General features: G+C 34.3%; 3 protein-coding genes across 5 annotated transcripts in view; 2 read left to right on the top strand and 1 right to left on the bottom strand.

Moving 5' to 3' along the window:
- rapgef3 (Rap guanine nucleotide exchange factor (GEF) 3) overlaps positions 1-11,020 on the bottom strand; it is a 36,572-nt gene extending 25,552 nt beyond the window's left edge. Inside the window, exons 1-2 of one of the 3 annotated variants that reach the window (XM_059528191.1) lie at positions 10,591-11,020; positions 5,453-5,520 (exon numbers count right to left, since the gene is read on the bottom strand). In XM_059528191.1, the coding sequence (XP_059384174.1) occupies positions 5,453-5,506 (54 nt within the window). In that variant the 5' untranslated portion in view covers positions 5,507-5,520; positions 10,591-11,020. Of the gene's footprint in view, positions 1-3,013; positions 3,317-5,452; positions 5,521-7,924; positions 8,134-10,590 lie in introns of those variants that run through there. The other 2 variants (XM_059528189.1, XM_059528190.1) reach the window with 2 other exon arrangements.
- Positions 11,021-13,321: 2,301 nt separating this feature from the next.
- LOC132117757 (heme transporter hrg1-B-like) lies at positions 13,322-15,120 on the top strand. The gene is made up of 3 exons (XM_059527066.1): positions 13,322-13,577; positions 14,472-14,639; positions 14,735-15,120. The coding sequence occupies exons 1-3, from the start codon at positions 13,448-13,450 to the stop codon at positions 14,869-14,871; spliced, it is 435 nt and encodes a 144-aa protein (XP_059383049.1). The 5' UTR covers positions 13,322-13,447; the 3' UTR covers positions 14,872-15,120.
- A 4,920-nt stretch (positions 15,121-20,040) lies between these two features.
- On the top strand, positions 20,041-24,760 carry LOC132118683 (uncharacterized). The gene is made up of 10 exons (XM_059528645.1): positions 20,041-20,053; positions 20,848-20,880; positions 21,123-21,291; positions 21,791-21,838; positions 22,001-22,166; positions 22,260-22,369; positions 22,456-22,540; positions 23,874-24,038; positions 24,140-24,220; positions 24,314-24,760. The coding sequence occupies exons 1-10, from the start codon at positions 20,041-20,043 to the stop codon at positions 24,704-24,706; spliced, it is 1,263 nt and encodes a 420-aa protein (XP_059384628.1). The 3' UTR covers positions 24,707-24,760.

Raw genomic sequence — 24,760 nt, 5'->3', positions numbered from 1 at the left:
TAGTTCTAACCCTGCTCCAGCACACATATCATGTAGTTTTCAAATAAACCTAAATGATTAGATTAGCTGGATCAGGTGTGTTTAATTAGGGTTATATCTAAACTGTGCAGGACTGTGGCCCTCCAGGAACTGAGTTTGACACCCTTGGCCTGTCCCATTTTTGACTCCCTCCCACTGTTAAAATGTAACTAAGTAATTTTTACTCTGAGTAAATTTTAAATGAGCTACTTTTTACTTTTACTTGAGTAGATTTTTAGACTGGTACTTTTACTTGTACTTAAGTAAAATTTCATTAATGTAATGGTACTTTTACTTGAGTAGAATATTTTTGTACTCTTTCCACCTCTGCTCAGTTTTTAAGAGCCATTGTCAGACTCTGTTCCCATGGCAGGTGTTACTCAGCATCGGCTGACTAATGCTGTGCAGCATTAGGAAGCATGAGCTTGCCCTGATAATGTATCTTTATAGGTTTTGTGAAAATTTATCTTTTGTTTTTATCCAGTGTGAACAGTCCCTTACCATTACAATGGCTCATTGTTATTATAATAATACTTAAGGCTTTCTCCTTTCTCGCTCCTTTCAGGATAATCCTTTCATAACTTATTCATTATAATGTCAATCATAACCTAACCATTTTGTTAAATGACACCACTTACATTTAAAACATTTTGACAACATTTAAAACTAATGTATCGTTCCTCAAGAAGATCTTATAAGGATAAGCTGATTTGTTTAAAAAAAAAACATTTTCTCAGCATTTTCCTTGCTTGGTTTCCTTTCAACAGCAGCAATGGGCAGTAAAAATGGCTGGATGATTCTCAGATGATCAGGTTCACTGCATCCTCTTGCCTGATTTAACTTAGTATAAGGTTGGCCATGGAGATATCTTTATCCTGTGTCTCTGTTGACTGAGTAAACTGTGTAGAGTGAAACTACAGCTGCTGTATCACATGTTTGTGTGTACATGAGGGAAATTACACATGGATATTGACTGTAAGTGTGACGAAGGTGCTGGGAAGTATTTGAAATCACATGATTGTGAAATGTTATTGACAGGTGTCTTTATTCCTTTACTTTATTGAGTGTCCAAATTAGCCATATAATTGCTGATAGATGAATGCATCTCAAGCTTCATGGCAGTAAAAGAAAATCATAAATAAATTAAAGAAGACTTACCATTTATCTTAGAAACTCTTATGGGAATCCCACTTTACAAATTTATTACAGTGTAACTAATGCAGGACCATAGTTCACTCAAATTTTTTTTTAATTTGCTTTGTTTGGGACGGTTTGATTTGTTTTAAATGGTGCTTGATCTGTGCAGATATCTCTCCTGATTCAGACAAGATTACTTTTACACTGAAGAAACCAGTATTATGAATAGAGGACTCATATTTTAGCTGGAAGCAATGGTTTGTTTAAAGTTAAAAAAAAAACGTTTTAATGATGAGTTTGTTTGGAGTTGTGTGGATAACTTGTGGATTATTGTGATGTTTTTATCAGCTGTTTGAACTCTCATTTTGACGGCACCCATTCACTGGTGAGCAAGTTTATGCAGAAGTAATGCTAAATTTCTCTAAATCTGCGCTGATGAAGAAACATACTAATTTACATCTCGGATGGCCTGAGGGTGAGTAACCTTAAGCAAATTTTCATGTAAATTCTTTCCTTTAAGACAAATGCCTCAGTGTAAGGTTTTGTACCGTATTCTGACAAAATATACTTAATTTCAGGTGGAACAAACATAGCAGACAGATTAAAGTCAACCCTGATAAGAGTGCACACAGTGGCACATTGACACAACACATGGATATCTTTTTAACTAGGGCTCATTCTCTCTTTCTCATGGGGTCTTTGGGCAACGTGAGATGTTTCATTCTGAGTCACGACCCTTATTGCTGGAATGTAGAAAAGGAAAAGGGGGTCCAGTATCTTGAAATATGAAAGACCACCGCATAACATCTGACAGTCAGCAGGCCAGAAACTAAAACATATCCTAACTGGACTAACTGTTTATCATGTGTATTTAAAGACATGGATAAGTATGGGAGTAAACGTGCAGGTTAGTCAATGTTCAGTGTAATATGAAGATGGGAAAGCACCATTAAGGTTTACACAGTGTCCATATGTTTCCTCATCCCGTGTTTCTGAGTATTTTGTTTTTCTTTTTGATATTGATATGAAAGTCACATGACCAAAACCAACCGAAAAGAATGTAATCTAAAGAGATAAGTCAGTCTCTTTTTAAAATGAGATCCTTCACTTTGGTAAAAATGCTCATTATATGAGATTTACTCTGTAGTTCACTAAAGTTCACTCAAGTTCACTATGGTCTAGTGGTGTGGGTCTTCCTATGCACATTCTTTTCCAAACTGTAAGGGAACAAACCTTAAGATGGACAATGAACAATAAGGTATAAATAACTCATCCTTGATTAACCCTTTAACAACATTTTAAACACAAAAACCTATACAACAACAATATAAAGCTCTGCTCTCCCTGACTGTTTGGGGTCATGTTCAGTGTCTGAGGGGCTTTGGTTAAGTGTCTTAGCCTCTGGCTTCACATCATTTGGCATTGGTTTCAATGCCATCTTCCCTTCACACACACACAAACACACTTCATTAGCCCTACAGAGTCAATAGGTTGTTCTGAGAAAATTGTACCTGTATATATTCAGAATGAAAATATTGTTTGGGTTATTCCAATAAAAGGGTGCCAATAAAAAGCAGACACCAACATGTAATGTCTTATCATTAAGTTTTTTTCCATGAAGATGGCATTTTTAAGCACACTTCAAAGCAAGTTTATTTAACTTGAGAGTGCAGAATGTAATTTAATAATAGGTACTTAAAACATTCTTTGAAAGAATGTTTCAAATCTTTTAAAAAAGCACATAACTTTTTCAAACAAACTCCTAATTTATGGAATAACCAGATTATATACGATTCTCTTTCGGTCTTGACGAATAATAATTCTACTTTTTTTAAAGAATTAATTTCTTCCCACTTACCCAGCTGATTCCTCGAATCTGAGGTGTTTCCTCACTGGTACACCGATCTGAAAAGACTTGGTATTTATAACTCCGAAAGAGATGCATGTTTCAGCTCGGTCCGATATATAAACAATTCTTTTACTTAAAGATAATCTGTTGCAGCAACACATGTCGAAAACTACAACTCCAGTGAGGATCTGACAATCCCTGTTTAAGGACAACCGGACCTGCACGCTGCATTCCTGCGTGCGTGTGAGCTCCAGCCTCCGAATGCCATTAAGAGTTGCTGCTCGCTGTCAGACTAGACGTGCCTGCGCCTTCTCGATCCATCCGAGGCGAGGCGCCACCCCTCGCTCCAGCTCCCGCCTCCGCCTCTCACTACTCTCACTACACTAACCACTGTAACCAGCATCCGCATGGATTATCCGCAGGTGTCTGTTTACATAAAATTGTGATCATATGTGATCCTGGACCAAAAAAAAGTCATAAGTGTCAGTTTTTTTAAACTGAGATTTAATTAACTGAGCACAAATAAGCTTGACGTTTGTTAGACAGTGGCGACCCCAGAAATTTTTAACAGGGGTGGCCAGATGAGGCCACAGTAAATTTTGGGGTGGCACATTAAAATAAAGAAAAAAAAAAATTAAGGGTTTGCAATATAGAAAAAAAGTCACATCTTTGTGATTTCTGGGATTTTATGATAACGATAATTAGACTATTTTGCTGAGTGTTATTGTGCTGATGTCTTATTTCTAATTGTGCTGACAGCCGACTCCTGATTTTATTTTTACCTTTACACCATTTTTTCTAAAAGTGTGCACCATCTTTTAGGTCAAATACTTGAATTTGGGCTGATACCAAGCAAATGCAATCAGTATCAACAATATTGATCTTTTCAATGCAGAGAGCTGCATCTGAAGTGGCATTTAGATGTTTTTACACACTGTTTAATGCAGCTCTGTGGAACATGGAATACTTTAACCTGCAGTTACAAATGGATAAATAATGTTGTGATATTTTAAAGATAAAACATTGAAAACTGATGTTTGAAATTATTTTAAAAATGAAAAGGTACCTAAAATGTGACATTAAAACCGCCAATAGGTGGCAACGAGTCACTGTTAATAAGTGAGTCATTGCGATTGAACCGAATCATTTAAACGGTTGATTCATTCAGGAACGAAACACTTTAATGTTGCTCAGAGACGCAAAACTGTGGTGCTGCACGTTCTTTTCACTTCTTAAGCTATTGTGAATTTACATTCTGCATTTAAATTCATAGTGCTCACTGCAAATCATCCTAGGGGTGGCCAGAGATTATACCCCTTGGTGGCGCCCCTGGTTAGAATCGTACTGTATTTGGCCGAAATTCGAAAATCTGGAATCTGAGGGTGTATTTTACCAAATATCTTCATGGAACATGATCTTTATGTAATATCCTAATGATTTTTGGCATAATAGAAAAATCGATAATAAACAATATACCAGTGACAGGGTTACATATAGCATTTTGTTAACTGCTATACATGGTCAGACTAGTTCTGAAGAGACGATTGTCTCATAGTGGGTGTGTTTATATTAGTGCTGTCAAACGATTAATCGCATCCAAAATAGACGTTTTTTTTTTTTTACATAATATATGCATGTATAGCCTGCTGTGTATATTTATTATGCATATACAAACACATACATATATATGACTTGAAATAAAATGAACGTTAATTTGAAAAAAAGTATTAAAAACCTCGTTTTTATCTTAAAATGTCATTAAATATAGCTTAACGGTTATAAAAATAAAAGTTTTAATAGTTTTAAATACCGCATTTTGACATTTCTAACCATTTGAATGTGCATGAACGAATGATCTGTTAAGCATAATAATATGTTGAGACAGAAATGAACATTATAAGATTAAGCAAAGGTTTTTAAGTGGATTAAAAACAGCATCTCATCCCGTTGTTTTGAAGGATTATTTGATCTGCATCCAGAAAAGTAGAAATCTGCATAACAAAACTCTGCATCAAGCAGTAAAAGAACCGCTAGAGCAGGCAAAATATGTTTAGCTCGTGCGTTTGACACAGTCTCTCCTTCAACGCTCTTATCTGTGTGCTCCAGCTGTATGATAAACCTTGAGGGGGTGAGGATCAGGGGGCGTGGCCATAACCCACCTTACTTACTAATGCAGGTGCCAAGGTTGAAGAGAAGGAGAAAATAAAGAGGAAATTGCAGCACTAGCTTGAATAAAAATCCTTCTGACATTTGAATAGTTGTTTTTTAAATGAGTTTTGAATGTTTACAGTATAGTAAAATTGATTTGCTATAGTGTTTGATTTAGAGTTTGTGCATTAGAGAAGTATAAATTACCCCAGGCAGTGCAAAGAAAAAAGCAACTGATAGCTGAGTTCATATGTGAACTCAGACAGACATTGTTAAGGAAGTTATTTTAACGTTCTGTACCTTTTCAAGGGACGAGTGCAGAGACGACCGGAGGAGCATGTCTTCTGAGCACATGATTCTTGGAGCCTCTGAGGAGACAAAAGTAAAGAAAGAGAGGAAATCAGTACTGTTTGATTCAATCTGCTCTCCGTTGTACTGTTACATCATGTCGTTTCCCATCTCATGCTTATGATTTGTGAGATCCCATGACTCCCACAAAACCCAGTGGCTGGATATTGTGAACTCTGATGAATAGTATTGTGTTTGCTATAGCTGTTTATTTCTATACTTGCGAGATGCTCCAAAAATAGAAGCTCAAGCTGTTTTTCAAAATCTAGTGAGCTGCCTGTCGAGCAGCAGCTCGTAACATCCTAACCCAAACAAACCTTAAAATGTTATTATTCATTAAATGATACATAATAAATATAAAAACATTATACAAGATATTTTATATGAACCATATATATCAATGTTACATACACATTAAATTGAATCATTATTTAAATAAAAGTAATCATTTAAATATTTATAAATATGACATTTATGTATATATTTGAAATTATATTCCATATATTTTAAAATAAATATATGCAAAAACAAATGTATTTTTCATATGTATTATCCTCGTCTCTGTCCATAATTAGGTTTTCAACAGGCTTGTTGCAGGCAGCCTATTCTTGGATCGCCTTATCCTTGGTTATATGCAGTGCTGTCTTAGATTTGAGCTAAAACAGGTTATCTTAAAAGGCAGCATATTTTGCTGCCTTTTATTTGGAGCAACACTGCCAAAAGATACTGTTTAGGTGAACAGCTCACAAGGATTGGAACAGCACTTATATTAACCTTAGTGTCCCATGCTGACATTATTATTATTATCATTTTCTAAAATGTATTGTGTTTTTTAAGGAATGAATGCCATTTACTTTAATGGGCAATACTGTATGTCCTTCCCACCCACAGGTCACGTTGGGGACCATCTTAAGACATGTCCCACCCTGAGAATGTCCATGTGGCTGGAGGTCAGGGAACATATCATAATATTTGTTTAGACCCCGGCTATTGTTTCAGGAGAGAGGGCTTTCCTTTCTGGAGGACTGAAATATAACAACATGGAGTCACTTGACTGTTTTGGGGAGTTTGTTCAGCCACTGCTGTTCCACTCAGTCCAAAATGCTGGAATAACAAGATCTAAATACAGCATGTTGCTGCTCATTTACATGTGTATGTTAATCATTACATAATCATTGGGGGTCAAAACACACAGCACAGCATAGCAAACAGGAAAGCGGTTTCGTCTATACTTGCAATCCAAGCTGTAAACACCTTGATAAGTGTGTAAAAAAATGGCTAAATTATTTAGAAGCAAATTTATGTGATAATGTGCTAAACTCCTAATGATTATGTGTAATATGGTGCAACTAGCTGCAAAGAGTCCTTGAATTAGCACATTTTTTTGGAAGCTTGTCCCATTTTTGGCTCTGTTCACCTGCCTTCCTCCACAAGGGCCCCAGAAATATTTCTCAACTGTTGTTCTGGGTTTATTATCTCTGTCAGCACAGCAGCAGCAGACCCACAAAAACCAGCATCTCTCTCCAAAACAGAAACGACTGCGAAAGCAGCATGACAAAGCTCATGACAAAGCTCTAGCCTGCAGTTGCGTGAGTTGTAAATGTACAGTATGGTACCGTTAATGAATGGTACATTTTGAAGTCTCATGACCGAATGGATTTCGAGGCTCAAATCCCTTGAAATGAACCTAGCATCAAAAATATCATGTTTTATACATATTAAATGCCTACACTCCTTAAATAGGGATTTATATATATTTGGTCTTTTTTGACATTTAAAACCAAACAAATTGTTGAATGAAATGTAGTAAAAGCAATGGTTGGTTAATTTTAATTAACAAAATGTAATATTTAGTCAAAATTGTCCCATATATTTTTTTTCACTAATGCAAATAATCTTATTTTGTCCGTTTAATCTACAGCATGACCAGAAAACTGGCATATAAAATACATTATGAAACTTTTTTCTATCATTTACAGGAAATATAAATAAAACCACAAACTATTCATTTATTTTAATTATTGTAATTTTGTTAAATATTATATGTAATAAAGACTACATAGTCAGAGATTTAAATGTCCTGAATTAAAAATAATAATAATAAATGTAAAAATGTCATACCTTATATAAACTGAATAACTATAAAAACATAAAACAGCTTATATTATATGGTTGATTATCAGCATTTTCTAAAGCTTAAGTGCCTTCCTTCACTGGATATTTAACCTTTTTTTAGGCCATATTTTGTACCCTGCTTTTGAAAAGTGCCATACGCAGTAGTATTCAAGCCTGCATTTGTGTGCTGACAGGAACAACGGAGAATACAACGCTATGTGATTTGATGTTCACAAACTCTGATCATGAGTTCTAAAACTCGCAAAACAGGCATTCACTTCCAGAGAACAGTATTAAGTTTTGTCTTACCGAATCTGTTTTTCTTCTTAGCAGACAAGATCTGTTTAAAGAACGAAAGCATTCTGACATGTATATCCTCCATGTACTGTACGTCGCACTCCACAGCAGCTAATGATATAAACCCTAAGGCCCAGCGATAAAAAAAAAATAAGATCCACAATTGCTCCTTTTAGCTGTGCGCCTGACTGCTTGTCTGAATATGTGAAAGTGTATTCCTGTATGTTTATGTGTGTGTGTGTATGTGTCAGTGGTTGGCTATGACAAAACCGGTGCAAAAAAGACAGAACTCAGAAATCCAGTTCTCCTGCATGTGACCCTCACAAGGCATTTGGACGTGTAGTTTGTAGCAGATGAGAAGAACTCAGATTAGATAGCAAGAGACACTTTGTCTGCAACTTTATTCGACGGTCAGCATGTGTCTGTGTGTAGTGTAGATCTAAAGATGCAGATAAGATATGGTCTTGCTACACTGAGAACATTTTAAACAAGGTATTTTAGATTAAGATCAACTCACAAGAAGAACCTTTTTGCAATGTCTTATACTTAATTACCTACAAAATATAATGGCAGTGGAATAATTTATTGTACACCTCAAATATCCTAAATTCTCAGAAAAAAAGGTACAAAAGCTGTCACTGGGGTAGTACCTTTTTAAAAGGTACACTTTTGTACCTTTTAGGTACTAATACAGTATGTACCTTTAAGGTACCAGTATGGACTCTTTAGGTTTAAAGTTGTGCCTTTTGAACAGATACCACCCCAGTGACAGCTTTTGTACCTTTTTTTTCTGAGAGTATATTGTTTTTTGTGTACTATTTTGTGTCATTTGTGCTGTTGCCTGTCTTGGCCAAGATTTTATTGGTTAAAGGATGGATAATATAAATTAGTTGTTATTTTTGTATATATTAATAATCATAATTTATTCAATTTATTTTAAGATATATATAATACATATAAATAAGTACATGTATTTTAACTTATTATTATTTAGCATATTTAAATCTTTATTATTAAATATAATTTGACTGTGTGTTATATTGTAATGTGTATATTTCTGATCTGTATTTGTTGCATATTTATTATTATTTTTATTATTACTTAGTGTCACATGTGTTTAAATAATAATAATAATAATAATAATAATAATAATAATAATAATAATAATAATAATAAAAAAAATGAAAAATACATTAAGATAGAGATAAGATATTGTTCACCAATTTTGTATGTCAGGAAAATAAAATTAAAAAGTAGCATTTCAAATTGCTGCTAGCATGAAAGAATATGTTATTGGCCAGAGTTTCATATATAGGGTTAGGGTTAGCTCCATAACCCAAACGATGAGCAGTAGTGCTGCTTGACTTAGCTTGCCCTCTAGTGTGCATTTATAGCTATTACTTTCTGTGAGAGTTTTATAGTATGTTTAAAAAATCTTAGTACTTTACGCTTCCATAAATTGTCCAGAAAGTTCACAAATAACTAGTTTTAACTGGCGGACCAGTGCTACATTTCTAGAAAAAGATTAATAAATAAATAAAATCACAGAGATTAAAATACAGTGCGAAAACAAGCACACATTTCCTTTGGGAAAGGGTGTAGGACTTCCTGCAACAAATCACAGCCTTTTGTAATCAATCTTCAACTCCCTGTAGATTCCCAATGCAAAACAATTTTACATGAAACAAAAATCACACACATTAATGTCCAGTTAACTGGAATCTCAAGCTTCACATATGCTCATGAAGATATTTTCCATCCCTTTGTAATTCTAGAAAACTATTCTACAATCTCATAAATCCTGTCATTCCAAATCACCTTTTCCTTCCTATACCAACTGAGCGCCTGTAGAAAGAGGATCTCTGTTCCCCATGGAGGAAGGAAATATTGTTTCTATTGGAAGTCCAGTGAAATATGAAGTGATGAAAGCACACGGAGGGAGATGGAGAAAAGAGAGAGCTGTTTTACATGCACACCTCCTCAGCCACATCTAATCATGTGTAACTTCCTGTCTTCTATTTGGGGGCTTCTTTAAACTCACAGTTCACCTTCTTGAACTCGATTGTCACCCACCAGTCTATTAAGTCTCTTTCCCAGCATCATGATGAATCACATGCCCGCAGAATTTCCCAAAGTTATTTAAGAATTTTTGAGCATTAAAAAAAAATGCACATCCATGGGTAACATTTTAGACAATGTGTTTGTAAATAAATGTTGACTAAATATATCATTTAATTTGAACGACTAAATTGCTAAATATAGAAATGAGTGTATTAAATTAATTCATGTATTTATTAATAAATATAACTGTAAAGGATTTTTTTTATTACAGTATTTTAAAATATTTGTCTTGTTATTATTATTATTATTAAACGTGACATTGTGACGTCGTCTTTTTAAAATTTTGTAAAATGTATTCCAATAATCTTTGTTATATATATTTTTTAATATTTACAATACAATCTGCCTTTGTTTAATCAGCATTGTGAGCTACCTGAAAATGTGTCATGGTTTAAATTTAAATAATTTTGATTCAGATTTTGTTCAGAATTTTTTCAGGTCAAAAATTCTAACTATCTAATGAAATGATTAGTAGTTACATAATTGAAGTGATTTTTCAGGGTGGTTTGTTAGACGAATTAAATGTGATTGCATCTGGTGGTGATATAAACACTCACCAGTATGTCTGGTCCGTCTGTAGATGATGTTGGCAGTGTTTTCTTTGATTTCCAAATAGTTTTCTTCGGTGCCAATCAGGACAGTCTTGTCTTTCTTGTCTTCCAGGCGAGTGTCTTGTGAAGTATCTATCTCTGTATGACTTTTTCTTTCTCTTTATCTCTGTCTCGATCTCTTTATGTCTGTCTGTGTTGTCTGTGAAGCATACAGAGGAAACCGCCGAACGTTGATCTCATTTGAATCACTGAAGCCACCGAGTTACCGGCTTCCTGCCCTGCTCTTATTGGTGAAACAAAATTAGGCTTTGTGTTCATTTCATGAGGGTTGACCTATGAAGGTGTGTCTTGAAGATTGATGACACTTGTTGCCTTCCATTTCCTTGAATGCCATTAAAACTCATAGTATTTCAGTTCTCAGCAGTGACTGGGGGAAATGGGGCCAAAGTACATCTGTGGCCTCTTGATTTGGTTCAGTCATCTCTGGACTTTCATTCTGTTTACATGGGCATCAACTCCTGTCTGGCCAAAGATGTGTGCTCATGCTTAAACAATGCTACCTGAGATCATCATTTTGATCATTTTAAATGCATACCTCCATTTCCTGTGCTGTTTATACAGTTATAACATTATGCAGTCATACACCTTTTACATGAGCATAAATCATAAATTCATAATTACTAATTAATAGTATTTTATGTTATTGTAATGTACAGTACAGAAAAAAAAGTTTGGAACCATTACTATTTTTAATGTTTTTGAAAGAAGTTTCTTCTGCTCATCAAGCCTGCATTTATTTGATCAAAAATACAGAAAAAACAGTAATACTGTGAAATATTATTACAACTTAAAATAATAGTTTTCTATTTGAATATACTTTAAAAAAATATATTTATTCCTGTGATGCAAAGCTGAATTTTCAGCATCATTACTCCAGCCTTCAGTGTCACATGTAACATCCAGTCTATCACATGATCATTTAGAAATCCTTCGAATATTCTGATTTATTATAAGTGTTGGAAACAGTTCTGCTGTCTAATATATTTGATGAATAAAAGGTTAAAAAGAACTGCATTTATTCAAAATAAAAACAAATTCTAATAATATATATTATAATAATATATTTTCTTTACTATCACTTTTTAGCAATTTAACACATCCTTGCTGAATAAAAGTATTAATTTTATTAAAAAAAAGAAAGAAAAAAAAAGACTGACCCCAAATGACTGACCAGTTGTGTATATTGTTATTACAAAATATTTATATTTTAAAAACATAGCTTCTTCTTTTTTTTTTTACTTTTTATTCATCAAAGTTTCCTAAAAAAGTATTACATGTTCTGAAAAAAAATTAAGCAGCAGAACTGTTTCCAACTTTGATAATGAATCATCATATTAGAATGATTTCTAAAGGATCATGTGATAATGATCCTAAAAATTCAGCTTTGCATTAAAGAAATAAATGATAATTTAAAGTATAATACATTTAAAAACAATTATTTTAAATTGTAATAATATATCACAATATTACATTTTTTTTCTGTGTTTTTGATCAAATAAATACAGGCTTGATGAGCAGAAGAAACTTCTTTCAAAAACGTTAAAAATAGTAATGTTTCCAAACTTTTGGTCTGTACTGTATATGTAATACCCAAAGGCATGACATTTGTTGCTTGTGTATTCATGTACACAATAAAGTAATAAGGTCGCATGAAACAATTTGTGAATGATGTCAGCCTGATTAATTCTGGGTGTAGCATTTCTTCTATTCTGTTTTGGAATTGCATGCATGATTTGCTCTCCTGCCTACACTACAAGTCAAAAGTTTTTGAACAGTAAGATTTTTTTTTTAAAGAAGTCTCTCCTGCTCACCAAGCCTGTATTTATTTGATCCAAAGTACAGCAAAAACACTCACACAAAATTCTTTATTCTTTAACATTAAAAATCTTACTGTCCAAAAAAGCTTTGGACTGGTAGTGTTCATTTGCAATTGAGAAGATGAATTATTTTTTTTGTTTGTTTGTTTCACAATTACTGTAGTGCTGTGACAATGAGTTTGACAGGTAGATGGAAAACCACTAGAGCAAAGATCAAAGAGATACAAACCACCATCTTCAGTGTTGCACAGAAGAGAAACATGTGACATTATGAGTTGTTTACACTCTAAATGTTTACACACTTTTCCAGTTTTAGATGATTGCTTTTTGTTTTTTTAGGCTGGTTGATTAATTTTTACATACATTTAAACATTGACAATCAAAAAAAAAAAAAAAAAAAAAAAAAACCTGCATTCATATTTCCTATATGTTTTTTTCCATTGATTTTTGCAACCTTCAATCAAACTTTATGCCCAATTTATACTGTAATTATTTACAATAAATAATGTGTGTTTAATTAGCATGTGTACACGCTCATTAAATTCCCAGCAATTAACGCACATTTAATGCTTTATTATTTTTTGGAGTACACTGCAATTAGCCACTGCTGAAAATTACAGTAATTATGAGTCATTCTATGACATACGAACCATTTATTTCCACAACATTTCAAGTACACAAAGTGTTTTGCAAGCCTAAATTAATATCAAATTAATTCAAATTAATATCATAGAACTGATTCTGTTATGTTTCGCACATATTTAGTTCAGTTGCCTTTTTACTTATCCATATAATACCAAATCATTTTTGTTCATCCGCGACGGTGAGGTTGTTGATTGTTGCTATGGTGATACCGGGGAGCTCTTCCGGGTCGTGCAGTCGTGTTTACGAATAAACCGCGCAGCATTACATAATCTCTCCTCGATGGTGTAATCCTTCGCTTTATCCTCTTTTTACAGCTTACCGCGGTACTTTATACATTAATAATGGGTCCAAACAGGATCTACATCAGTGTGGGTTATGCCACGTTCGGCATGCTGGTGGGATTTTCGGCGTTTATCGTGTGGAATGTGGTTTATAAACAGCCATGGACGGCGGCGACGGGCGGGTTATCAGGTCTGAAAATAAACTCAAGGCCACACATTCGCTGTCAAATATAGAAATTTCACATCCTGTTTCTTTTGCTGTCATGCTTTTTAATTCGTTGCTATTATTGTGTGATCTTGCGGTTGGGAAGGACAGCCTCAGGCTGTCACCTTCTGTATGCAGTGTGTGGTTTGTTATTCCAATAGAGATATAATGAATGATTATTTCATTTCTTTCTTAAAAGAATCAGTCTGTTATCTTCTTTAAATGTTTTTGTAAATAATCACCCATAAATATGGAGATTTTTGACTGTTGCTATATTTATATATATAATTTACTTATTTCCAAATTATCTATCTATCTATCTATCTATCTATCTATCTATCTATCTTAATATAATGTAAAATAAATAGTATATGATAATTAATATTTACATATGGAATTTTATTCAAACTAATTAAATTAGCAGTTTTTGTCTACTCCTTCTGATAAAACTTGCCCCCCCCCCCCCCCCCAAAAAAACAAAAACAAAAAAACTTTGCACACTAAATGAAACAGATTACTGGAGTAAGAAAGTACTTTTCAGTTTTTCTATTGAAAATGTTTACGTTTAATTCAAATTGTTACATGAAAATCCATAAAAAATGTGGCAAAATGTACTGTATTACTATTAAGGAGTTTTCCAAATTCATATTTTACAGGTGTTTTATCTGTGCATTTTGAATTTGGCTCTTCATTGCATTGTGTTTTAGGGTTAATGAAATGTCCATAAACTTATTGGATAAGTGGACATTTTCCATTATTGGACATTTTCCATTTATTTCATCATGTAATTTGTAAAAAAAAAAAAAAAAAAATATATATATATATATATATATAACCAATTTTTTTCTATGTGTTTATGTTATGGGTTTAATTCTCCAGGCGTTCTGGCACTCTGGGCATTGGTCACCCACATTATGTACATTCAGGACTACTGGCGCACATGGCTGAAAGGACTTAAGTTCTTCATGTTTGTTAGTTTGGTCTTCTCCCTCCTGGCTGTTGCTGCTTTTGCCACCTTCATAGCTTTAGCTGTTACAGAAAAGCAGTGTAAGTACCTTCACTTTGTCTAATAAAAACATTCCACACAAAATATACACATGTTTAAAGTGTCTGTAATCCATTCTGTATGTTTTTGTCTTCAGCAATAACTGACCCCAAGAGCTTCTATCTATCTGCCGTGTGGAGCTTCATGACTCTTAAATGGGCCTTCCTGCTGGGCATGTACTCCCACCGTTACCGCCAGGAGTTTGCTGACATCAGCATCCTCAGTGACTTTTGATTGGCTCCTACATCTGTAATAGATTTGTAGTTGCCAGTCGGTGGCTTCAAATGCCAATGTGGAGATGGAAAGAAGGATGGATCTCCTTTTTAAAACCGTCTTACAGCCTACTTTGCTTTCACAGAAAAGACTCAAATCTCAGTCCTTCTTCCCTCAGATCCGGGCCTAATGTCTGCCATCTGCCTCTTTCCGGTCATTTTGAGTTAACTGGAGGTTTTACATTGACATGTTTCAAAGGAAGTGGGTATACTAAGATGTGGTCACAGGTAGTTGTTACTTTACTCAGGGCAACTTCCCTCCAAATGTCAGATGTGGAATGAAGGCTGTCCTTCACTGTCAGAAAAAAAGTGCAAAAATTGTAGATTGTCATTGGGACAGTAGACCTTGTCTCTACCCCTTTATAAGGGTGCATATTTGTTCCTGAGAGTGCTGATGATATGCATTCTTAGGGTATTACTATAAACCATTTTTGGAGAATGTGGTCCAAAATGCACACTTTGAAGAGACGAGGTACAATTTTTGCACTTTTACTTCTAAGAGTATTGAATGAGGTGTGATGAAGGATTTGCACAGTTTTATCTAGTGGTCTCAGCCAGCGATGGTGGAATTGACTGATTTAATGTCACTATCGTTTTCAGACATATTGTTCTTTATTATTCGCCATTGCAATTGTTATTGTTATTTCTTTTTAAATGTTGTTTATACTGAGTTCTATTTATGATAGGCTGTGTTTGGATACTACCATACTAGTAATTCTGCAGTAAGTAATTGAAAAAAAAAAAACGTTATTTATTAAAAAGACGTCTCTTATGTTCACCAAGGCTGCATTTATTACGTCAAAAATGCAGTAAACACAGTAATGTTGTGTACAGTACATTTAACCATGTTGATTTGTTATTTGATCAGACTACTAAAAGCCAAGACATGCAAAATATTCATACATGATTCCTCACTGAAATGTAACAATGTAGCATTTTAAGCTTATTGGTGCATTATGCATTATGTTTTGCATACTACCTTTATATAAAAGTGTTCTGTTCCAAATGTTACCATTAATGTATTATTAATATGCAGTTCCTCTCTTTGCCATTAGAAGATTGAGCAATTGAATGAATGACTAACTGGTGCTCAGTCCTTTGCATATGTTATGTTTTAGTTACTTATTATCACAAAATTGTATTAAGTTAAAGCCATGAGCTGAATTCACCATATTCTTCAAAATGCTGAACTTTTACCAACATATGTGTGTATGTAAAGGAGTTTTGTACCATACTCCTTTTAACCAGTTGTATGCAGATTCATCTGATTACAGTTATACTACCTGTTGCTTAAAACTTTGCACAGTATGTGTTACATTGAGACTTTTGAAGGGGATTAAAGTACTGTTGTTTAAATCTATCCCACAAATTCAAGTTGCCTTTTTTTATGTAGACGCTGATCTGAAGTTTGTAGTTGGAAGTTTGAGCGTGTTTGAATGTTTCACCAGCAGGGGGCAGCAGTTCAATATATATATATTTTTTTTACTAGATTACTACTGCTGTTCTTAGACGTGTTTTTTTTGCCTTGAAATATCAGTTTCAAAACGATATTGATGAGAACTAATATTTTTATTTCCCACACTCACCACATGTAGGTACGTCTGCTCATTATTTACGACAGTTAATTCCACATCTAGAGGGCTCCAAAGTCACATGCATAGAGTTGCTATTAGTGTTGTACATTTTAAATGTAGCATTTCAACATTTAGTTTAAAATAGCTTTAAATGTAGGCTTATATCTGCTGCCTTCTTGACTAAACAGCTGTTGTGTAGAGATGCCTCTAGTTGCAGAACCCTTACGTCACAGCAGTCTCAGGACAGCAGCGTCAAGCCGGAAGTGGACGGAGCAATGTTATCTTACTAAGCATAGCGCCACGTAGTGTTTTGGATCTTTTAAAGTGTTAATCTACGTTGAGGTCAAATCAGCATTTTATTACAACGATTTAATCAGATGATAGATAGATAAGGTAGATAGACAAAAGGATGATTTGAACATTTCATTATTATTATTTTTTTTTACAAATTATCATACATAAGTAGCAAAAGATATATAAAAAATAAAACTAAATAAAATAAAACAAACAAATGCAAAAAAAAAGCAAAGCAACAACAAAAAAAAGCACAGATTTAACAATAATAATCAAAATTAAATAAAAGAAAACTAAAATGAATGAAAACTCGAGAAACACGCAATTTATTTTGAGGCCCCTTTTGTCCATGCACTCATAGATAAACTGTCCATATTATCCTTATATTGGAAATTGGAAAACAAAAGGTTCTTTGGCCAGTTGCTGGACATCAGCCATTTCGACATGTGGAAGCTAAAGAAGAGCTTTCTTTGGTCTTCGTCTTTCAGTTGGAGGAACCTCAGCTCTCTCACCAAACCTCTGAAGACAAAGAGGTTTTTCTGCAGCCATCCACCTCCAGAGTGCAGGTCTATTAGTATGCTTGGGTCCTGAATGAGGCGGACAAACAAGTGTTGTAAATGCCTTTAATAATACTGTGCATTCAGTATCACATAATACTAAAAAGTCATGAGCTTTAGTCAGTATGTAGCAAGCATTATCAAGTTTTGATTGTTTATTTTTTCTTTTTCAAGTGCACCTATTTGAGATATTAAAAAAAAAACATACCCTGTTGCAGATTTCACTCTCTTGCTCTTAAAGCACTTGCACACAGTGAGGAAATGTTTCCTGTGAAAAAAAAGGTAATTTGTAGTCTGCTGGACAGAAAAACGTACGCAAGAAAAATATAGTTTTCAAGAGCAAAATTTTCCAAACAAATAATGAAAAAGACATATTAATATATCAAACTGAATTAAGTCCCAATTATATTTTTAAACAACAACTTACAGCTGTGAAATCAAAGGCATCTCAAGGACCATCTACAGAGCATAATAATAATAAATAAATAAAATTGAATACAGAGGTCTAAGAAAGCACTTTTGTTTATCCATTCTAATGAAAACGAAGAACAATACCTTTAAAATGTTTCCCCCCCCCTTTTTTTTTTTTTTTTTTAGGAAATAATACTTCTAAATAAGAAACTAAAACTGCCAGCAGGTAGCGCTAAATGTTCTTATGAGTCATTTATTTGATTAGTTCAAATGGCTGATTCATTCAGGAATTCAGTAAACGGCTCACTTTATGAATGGGCTTTTGAATCATTGGTTCACCTGATTTGTTAAAAACGCAGATTCATTCAAAAAACTAAACACCGCTGTGTCTCTCTGAGATGCACAACAATTCTGCTGTGACATTAGATTATAGGTAATATTTTCATTGGCAAAACAGAGCAAAAACACACAATACTGTGTTATATTGTATATAACACAATAATATAATTACACAATGATATAGTATATAATATATAAAACCCAATAATATAATTTCATATATAATTGTGTTATATTGTAAAATATAACATCATATTAACTTCTTATTTACTAAACAGTTGTGTAAAATCACATTTGGGACAAACAGCAAACATGCCCCATTATCTTGAATTTTAGGGGCATAACATTCTAAAATAATAGAATAATGATAACAGAATTTTATCTAAAATAAAATAACAGTTATTACTGGAATAAGAATATGACCACATCATTTTTATTAATAACTTTGTTTTATGAAAGCCTTATAAATCTCACCTTGTTTTTGATCAGCTACCTTATCTATCTATCATCTGATTGAATCGTTTTAAAAAATAAAAAATAAATGCTGACTTGACATCAACGTAGATTAAAACAACGGTAGTAAATTAGTAAGGTTAGTTACTAAGATAACTTTTGCTCCGCCCACTTCCGGCTTGACGCTGCTGTCCTGAGACTGATTGGGGGCTCTGTAGGCCAGACTCAACATTGTGAGGTGATATTTATATTATAACTTAAATGTAAACCTTGATTAAAATCTGTATACAGGCTGAAACAGACACGCACTCCGTTTCAAGAGGTGGCGATATGCTTTCCGAGCTGGATAAAACAAAGCTTAATCTGGAGTGAGGAAGAGGATCACGGTCTTTAAGCCCATCAGGTCTCAACAGGCGTCCTTGAATTTGGTGGGCTCTTGAAGTCTGCTTAAATCACAATCAAGTGTAAGAAGCTGCATTTTTTAAATGTAAGTACTCCTCGAAAAACCATGGCATAAAATTTTAGCATACCTACGTTTAAATTACTCAGCTTTGAACAAAAAATCAGTCGAAAAATGTAAACTTCTGAAATTGCAGTTTATACATGAATATAACATGTAACGTAGAACCACATCAGACGTATGTATAAATATATGTGCAGTTTTTATGTAATTCCATTGATTATCTGTCAGTAAAAGTTATTCCAGATCTAATAGGATTAGTTTGCCAAAAAATGTAAATCTACTCATCCTCAGGCCATCCTATATGTTGGCAAGTTTGTTTCTTCATCTGAACAGATTTGGAGAATTTTAGCATTTTTGCTCATCAATGGATCCTTTGCAGTGAACGGGTGCCGTCAGAATGAGACTCCAAACAGCTGATAAAAAACATCATAATTATTCACACATAATCCACACAACTCCAGTCCATCAGTTAACATCTTGTGAAGTGAAAAGCTGCATTTAATAACTTAATAATTAAGACATTTTCAACTTTAAACCATTATTTCTGACTAAAATACAAGTCATCTATCCATAATATTGCTTTCTCAGGTGAAAGTAATGCTTGCAATGCTAAATTTCTCCAAATCTCTTCCAATGAATAGGCAAAGTTATCATGAATGGCATGTGGTGGGTGAGCACATTTTCAGCAAATATAGATTTTTTAGGTCAACTACAGTATTTCTTGAATCAGAAATCTATTGCCGGAAAATGTACAAGCTTTTTTTCTCAGTTTGTTCATATAATAATAATACAGTTAATAATGTAAAAATGTTGCTGCCTCAGAAAATATAATCAGCATTGTTTTAATATAAATGTAGTATGTTTATAAGGATGGCACAGGCCTGTTGTACAACCAGGATGTGGGCTTCACATCAGCAAAGTGTGAAGCTGACAGGGAAACTTTGGGGTCAGTGTTGACACAGGAAGTGGTGTATGTATGTGTATAATATATAGCCTGCCTTTATCAGACAACACAGCAGCTACTGACTTCTTCAGGAACAATGCAGCTCAGAGGCAAGTATTCAGTAAATTGTTTCGTATTTCTGATCTTCCAACTGAAACTCTGACATTTAAATGTCGTTATTAAACTGGTATTTTTTCAGCAGGTTATTTTTCTGACAGTTTACATATGTTTTAGTAAGTGTCTTGGAAGTGAATAATTTTTCCTTGAGTATATTCTAAATTCACAACCATTCAGAGGTTCGGAGTCAATAAGTATGAGTTTACAGACTTGTTACTAAAGATGTATTCATCAAAAAATCCTGTAAACAATGCATTCCTATTGAAATACTAAGCTGTTTTCAATACTGTTTTCAGCATTGATAACAATATGAAATTGTAATGATATTTCACAAAATTGCAGATTTACTGTATTTAATGCAGCCTTGGTAAGCATAAAAGATGTTTAAAAAAAAAAAAATGAAATCTAATATAGATATTGCTGATGTTGCTTATTCATCTGTGCTTTGAATCTATAGCAAACATAACATTCTTGTGACACATACCACAAAATAATTTATAACATAAAATAGCTCTACATGTAAGACAAGCATTTAATATGTTGCATTTTTGCCATAACTTGTTGCTATACAATTTGCAGTCGGGTATTATCTGTAACAACATCTACACACACATCAGGATGTGGCTTTTAATTTAGGTTTCCGCTGCTGGAACAACCACAGACGTACTAACTTGCAAAAAACAAAAAAAAAAAACAAATGTCACAAAACTACTTAACATTTTTCATAGAATTCTTGATTCTGTCAGTGTATCAAGATATTGATGAGTATTTTTCTATTGTGTTTCAGCTTTTGCATTCCTTTGCCTGGTGATTTCAGTCGGTAAGTCCACTCGCAACCTGTTTAAATCGTCATTCAACAGTCTCTCAAGGAGAACATTGCATGTGTGATGCTGGTGTGTGGTACAAGCACACGGCTGCTAGATTAGAGAGCACTTGAGAAAGGAAACATTTGAGAGGCAGAACAAGCTGAAACTAAAATAGTAAGCTTAGGCTGCTGCTGAGGGCATTCAGAGTAACAATAATAACACAGCACTTAAGTTTTCTCTCACTCTTTCATCTCAGGTGCGCAGAGGAGTTACAGACTGACCTGTTATCTGGATGTTTTAACACACCGCACACATGAGGGGCCGTGCTCTCACATCATCCTCCCCTTGACCCCCACTGATGATGACCTTTACCTCCAAAGCTTGTCAGAAGATGACAGTGTTACTATTAGAATGATGAAAGAGAGGTCTGATTTTTTATCTTTCTTGACTCATTCTCTGACTGAATCTGTTATTAGTGTTTTTTTCAATATTTTAAATACAATTTTAGCATTTGGTTTTGTCATGATTTTGTAGTGTTTTTTTAAGATGAATTTTAATTAAATTTTTGTTATTTTAGTACTTTTAGTACTTCAGCTTAAGCTAAACAAAAATGAGAAATGTTTTCATATTTTGTTGTTTTTTTCATATTTTTATTACAGTTAAATGGCTATTTTATTTAAATTAATACAATTATTTTTTTATGATTTTAATCTGAGATTTAGTTAAGGATAATGACCCTGGACTGAACCGCTAAAATTCAGACATTTGTAAATAAAAAGTAAAAAATGTATTAATATTATAGTTAATAGTATTACTTTACATATGTTTGTGTGTGATCATAATACTGTATTTGTCGTTTTACACTTTCTTTTTTTTTATATAATTTGTCAAAATGTGTTCATAAAAATATGATACTTTCCCCAGAAATCCAACTTTGAAGATTTTGCTTGGCTTGGAAATCAAATCATCAAGGTACAAAAAAAAAAAATATATATATATATATTTTACCACTTTTAATTTATTATTATTATTATTTTTTTTACATGTACGGATCACTGAAGAGAATCTCTGAAAACATTAAAATATATACCATGACAATATATTGAATTAACTAAATTTGCTGCTGTTGTTTAGGTTGGAGCTGATGTCTGCTAATGAGGCCGGTGTTGAGACTTTTGTTCAAACGGTATTGACATACTTAAAGCACAAGAGTTTAGACGGTGTAGACGTGACTTGGCTGGATGGCTCTTCTTCTGATGAATCTAGCAGAACCATAGAGCTATTCACAAATTTTCTGAAGGTAAGGGCTATTATTTTCAGCGCACATTTAAATGTGTTTTGCTTTAATAAAAACAAAGTGTATTTTTATTACAAGCTTCAATTTTGTCTGTAGAGTCTTAAAGGCGCGTTTGAAGGAGAAACCCAGCCTCTACTTCTGTCAGTGTCTGTACTAGAGCGTGCTGACCACAGTGCAGTCACTTATAATGAGCCAACACTTTCACAGTGAGTCTTGTTCCTATGCACTATTCATATTGCACTTGCTGTGCTCGGTTCTTTTATGTACTTAATAGTTTCTTTCCTTTCAAAAGGTACGTGGACTTCATATCCATTCTGCCGGCTCGCCTCGAAAAGGATGGACCATACATTGTAAATTACTCAAATTTCTTACAATTTGTTGAGACAGGCTTTTATTTACTGGCTTTAGAATTCAGTGCCTCAAGGATGACATATTTCTGGATGTTCATGTCCACCCTGGTTCACTCGACAAAGATCCAATAGAATTGGATTACTGCCGAAAATAAGCTCTGTGACCAACAAAAGTTTCTGATTCTTACATGCTTTGTTCATTATTACAATCTTTGCAAATTAAAATAAATTTTAAGAATTTTGCAGCACAAATACAATCACCAGAAGTAAAAAGCTAAATGTGGACTATAAACGAACTACCCCATGGTAAGTGAAAGTGACGTGACATACGGCCAAGTATGGTGACCCATACTCATAATTCTTGCTCTGCTTTTAACCCATCCAAAGTGCACACACACAGCAGTGAACACACACACACCGTGAACACACACCCGGAGCAGTGAGCAGCCATTTATGCTGCGGCGCTCAGGGAGCAGTTGGGGGTTCGATGCCTTGCTCAAGGGCACCTAAGTCGTGGTATTGAAGGTGGAGAGAGCACTGTACATGCACTCCCCCCACCTATTCAATTCCTGCCGGCCCGAGACTCGAACTCACAACCCTTCGATTGCGAGTCCGACTCTAACCATTAGGCCACGACTTCCCTTTTGACTTTCCCTAACATGACTTCATCATCACTACCATTAAGTTTAAGACAATTCTTTCACTATTATTATTATTATCTTAATTCCTGACAACACAGGCTGTGAAAGTGTACTAGTAAGTTAAGTTTAACTGTTTGGTGTAATGTTTAATGTCCCGACAGCCTCTGTAGTCCCATTTAGCTAACTTGTTAGCTGCTGCCTTTTTAAAGACAAGTAAAAGCTGTAAAGAAAACAGAAGTGATACTGTGTTTTTTATGAAGTATAAAATAATATCTTGAGTTTGTGTTCACCACAGACCTAATTTTAGGCATCTAACCAAAAACTCATTCAAAAAACCTACTGACTTCAGGATAATGGAAACTTAAATGCTAAAATGCTAAATAACTAATTTCCGGGTTTGGCCTACCAAATGCAGCCCACGTAATGTGATTAGCTCTAGTAAGATGTATTTAAGCATCCACATCTTTTGATGGTCCAGGAATAACATAACTTATAGGCCTTACACCATTAAAACTGCTTCCAAAGAGGATAAATGATGGGTCTGTAAAACTTTTGTAGCATCTGTAATTCTTGTAGCATCTGTGATTCATATCTTCATATGAATGTTATTCCAGGACCAGTAAGGATATAGATCTATCATATTTGGGTAAATCATATTTATTTGTTAGCATGTTAGTGTTCAAACTCTGGGTTTACCTCATATTTCTTTTCCTTTACAGGACCAGCAAGTTGACCTGCAAAAGCTCAATCTAGCCATGCCTGCTTTTCTACGGCGGTCACATAGAAGGCATCACCACAGGGATCACCTCAAGCATGATGACATGAATACAGAGACAGGAAGGAAGGATCACATCCACGTTTTGGGCTTATACCTGGGCGATCAGGTAGGCTATAACCGCAGATAGTATTAGCTTAGCATTAATTATTAGCTTCCTCGGGGAAAGCTCAGGTGAAATTAAATAATCTAAAACGCTTATCCTTTCAGGTGTGCCAGGCCATTAAAAGTGGACAAGAGCGGTTCATTACTTTAACAAGTCTCTCAAATGAGCAAAGTCTTGTAGCAGAGGTAAGTGAAGTGTAGTTTTAAAGCAGTAACAAAATGTAGAAATAAAATACTAGATGGATAATCAGAAGATGCTGTGACATTTTTAATGTCCAGGTGCTCCAGAAAGGCTTTGGTGGCATAGGAGTTGTCTTGATAGATCTGGACGTCTTCTATAACTCCATGTGTGCAAACATTACTCTGGAAGAACGAGCAATGGTTGAATCAAAGGTGATTATGCATTCGCGTCATGAACACCGACGTCATGAGCATGGTGGTCGTCATCACAGGAGGAACCATCACCAGCATCATCACTCTCATCTTCCTTACGGCAGCCATGGTCACCATCACCATGGACGCCATCAACATGGACATCATCATCAACATAGTCATCGTCACCATCACCAGGGACATCATCAACATAGCCATCGTCACCATCATCACCATCAGCATAGTCCAATAATTCCTCAAAGCAACAAAACACTGGAGGAACGGCAGGGCATGGAGTGAACTTAATACATATAATGCATATGATGAATATTAATGAGACTTGCTTTATATATA

The sequence above is a fragment of the Carassius carassius genome, chromosome 37 (assembly GCF_963082965.1).
Source record: "Carassius carassius chromosome 37, fCarCar2.1, whole genome shotgun sequence".
Taxonomy (NCBI): Eukaryota; Metazoa; Chordata; class Actinopteri; order Cypriniformes; family Cyprinidae; genus Carassius; species Carassius carassius.
Note: the sequence above shows the minus strand (reverse complement) of the source record. Positions and strands in the feature narration are given on the sequence as shown.

Bases quoted from the DNA above. Each gene is read 5' to 3' on its own strand.
- LOC132117757 (XM_059527066.1), top strand. From the start codon at position 13,448: ATGGGTCCAAACAGGATCTACATCAGTGTGGGTTATGCCACGTTCGGC. The intron at 13,578-14,471 runs GTCTGAAAATAA...TTAATTCTCCAG, and splicing joins GGCGACGGGCGGGTTATCAG to GCGTTCTGGCACTCTGGGCA. The intron at 14,640-14,734 runs GTAAGTACCTTC...TTTTGTCTTCAG, and splicing joins AGCTGTTACAGAAAAGCAGT to CAATAACTGACCCCAAGAGC.
- LOC132118683 (XM_059528645.1), top strand. The intron at 20,881-21,122 runs GTAAGTCCACTC...CTTTCATCTCAG, and splicing joins TTGCCTGGTGATTTCAGTCG to GTGCGCAGAGGAGTTACAGA. The intron at 24,039-24,139 runs GTAGGCTATAAC...TTATCCTTTCAG, and splicing joins GCTTATACCTGGGCGATCAG to GTGTGCCAGGCCATTAAAAG.